The sequence below is a fragment of the Aureococcus anophagefferens genome (assembly GCF_000186865.1).
Source record: "Aureococcus anophagefferens unplaced genomic scaffold AURANscaffold_812, whole genome shotgun sequence".
In the NCBI taxonomy this organism is placed as follows: Eukaryota; class Pelagophyceae; order Pelagomonadales; family Pelagomonadaceae; genus Aureococcus; species Aureococcus anophagefferens.
The window spans coordinates 1,941-3,141 of NW_008706100.1; the positions used below are offsets into that span (position 1 = coordinate 1,941).

General features: G+C 66.9%; 1 protein-coding gene across 1 annotated transcript; it reads right to left on the bottom strand.

The window, feature by feature from the left end:
* Positions 1-565: 565 nt before the first annotated feature.
* On the bottom strand, positions 566-922 carry AURANDRAFT_35412 (hypothetical protein; the record flags this gene model as incomplete). The annotated part of the gene is made up of 1 exon (XM_009044787.1): positions 566-922. A coding segment is annotated over one exon (357 nt), but the record flags the coding sequence as incomplete, so codon positions are not given.
* Positions 923-1,201: the final 279 nt, after the last annotated feature.

Below are 1,201 nucleotides of genomic sequence, written 5' to 3' on the forward strand. Positions count from 1 at the left end.
GGCCTTCACGCCTTCGACTGTGATCGCCGCGCAGTCGACTACGTTGAGCTCGCGCAGATTCGAGAGGCTCGAAAGGCCGTAGACCGCCGCGTCGGTGACGCGCGAGTCCTGCAGAGAGAGGGACCGTAGATTTGGAAAGCATTGGACTATGGACTCCAAATCTTTGTCGGTGATCTCGTGGCGGCTGAACTGCAGCGCGACCAAAGTCGCCCGCACCTCCCGCCACGAACTAGTGCTCGACCAGCCAAGGTGGAAAACGTCCGCAGTTTCGAGCCACTCCGAAACGCACGCGACCAAAGGCGTCTGGAAGACCGAGGAGGAATACGCGGGGCGGGTTTGGGCCTTAGCGGCGCGAGTGCGGCGTGGCTTCATCGCGCCTACTCGCTCCCGACGCTGAGCCAATTGTGCCACTGGCGTCAGTGCCAGTGGCGAGCGCCGATGACAGTCGTTGTCCGGTGGGGTCCAGTGCGGCGCGCCGAACCCAGACGGCCTCCAAACAGCGCAAGACCGACGCATCATGTTTACAGAAGCGGCCGCCGCGCCGCGCGATCAGCCCGCGGTCCCCCTAGGTGATCTGGTAGTTGGGCCCGCCGCCGCCCTCGGGCACGGTCCACTGGACGTACTCGAAGGGCATCTTGATGGAGCAGCACTTGCAGTGGACGCAGTTCTGGGCGTTGATGACGAGCTCCGGGTCGCCGTCGGCGTCGTCGGCGTACTCGTAGACGCCCGCGGGGCAGAAGTTGGCCTCGGGCGCGCCGTGCTCCTTCAACGACCGCGCGGCCTTGCCGAGGACCTCGGACGCGAGCTCGGGCTTGACGCGGAGGTGGCTCGGCTGGTCCGCGTGGTCGACAACGGCGCGCGCCAGGTTGTCGAGGAGCGGGAAGCTCAGCTTGCCGTCGGGCTTCGGGTAGTCGATGGGCTTCGCCTTGGGGTCGTCCGATTTGACCGTCGTCTGCGAGTCGACGTGGTCGTGGGAGAACGTCCACGGCTCCTTGCCGCGGAGCACGTAGGCGGAGAGGCCCGAGTAGGCGACGCCGCCGTAGAGCCCCCACTTGCCGAAGGCGGGCTTGTAGTTGCGCACCGCGTGGAGCTCCTCGCGGATCCACGACGACTCGAACGCCGCCTGGTAGCCCTACGGGCTCCGCGCCGTAGGCGGCCTCCTCGTCCTCCGCCGTCGCCCGGACGCAGTCGAAGACGGCCT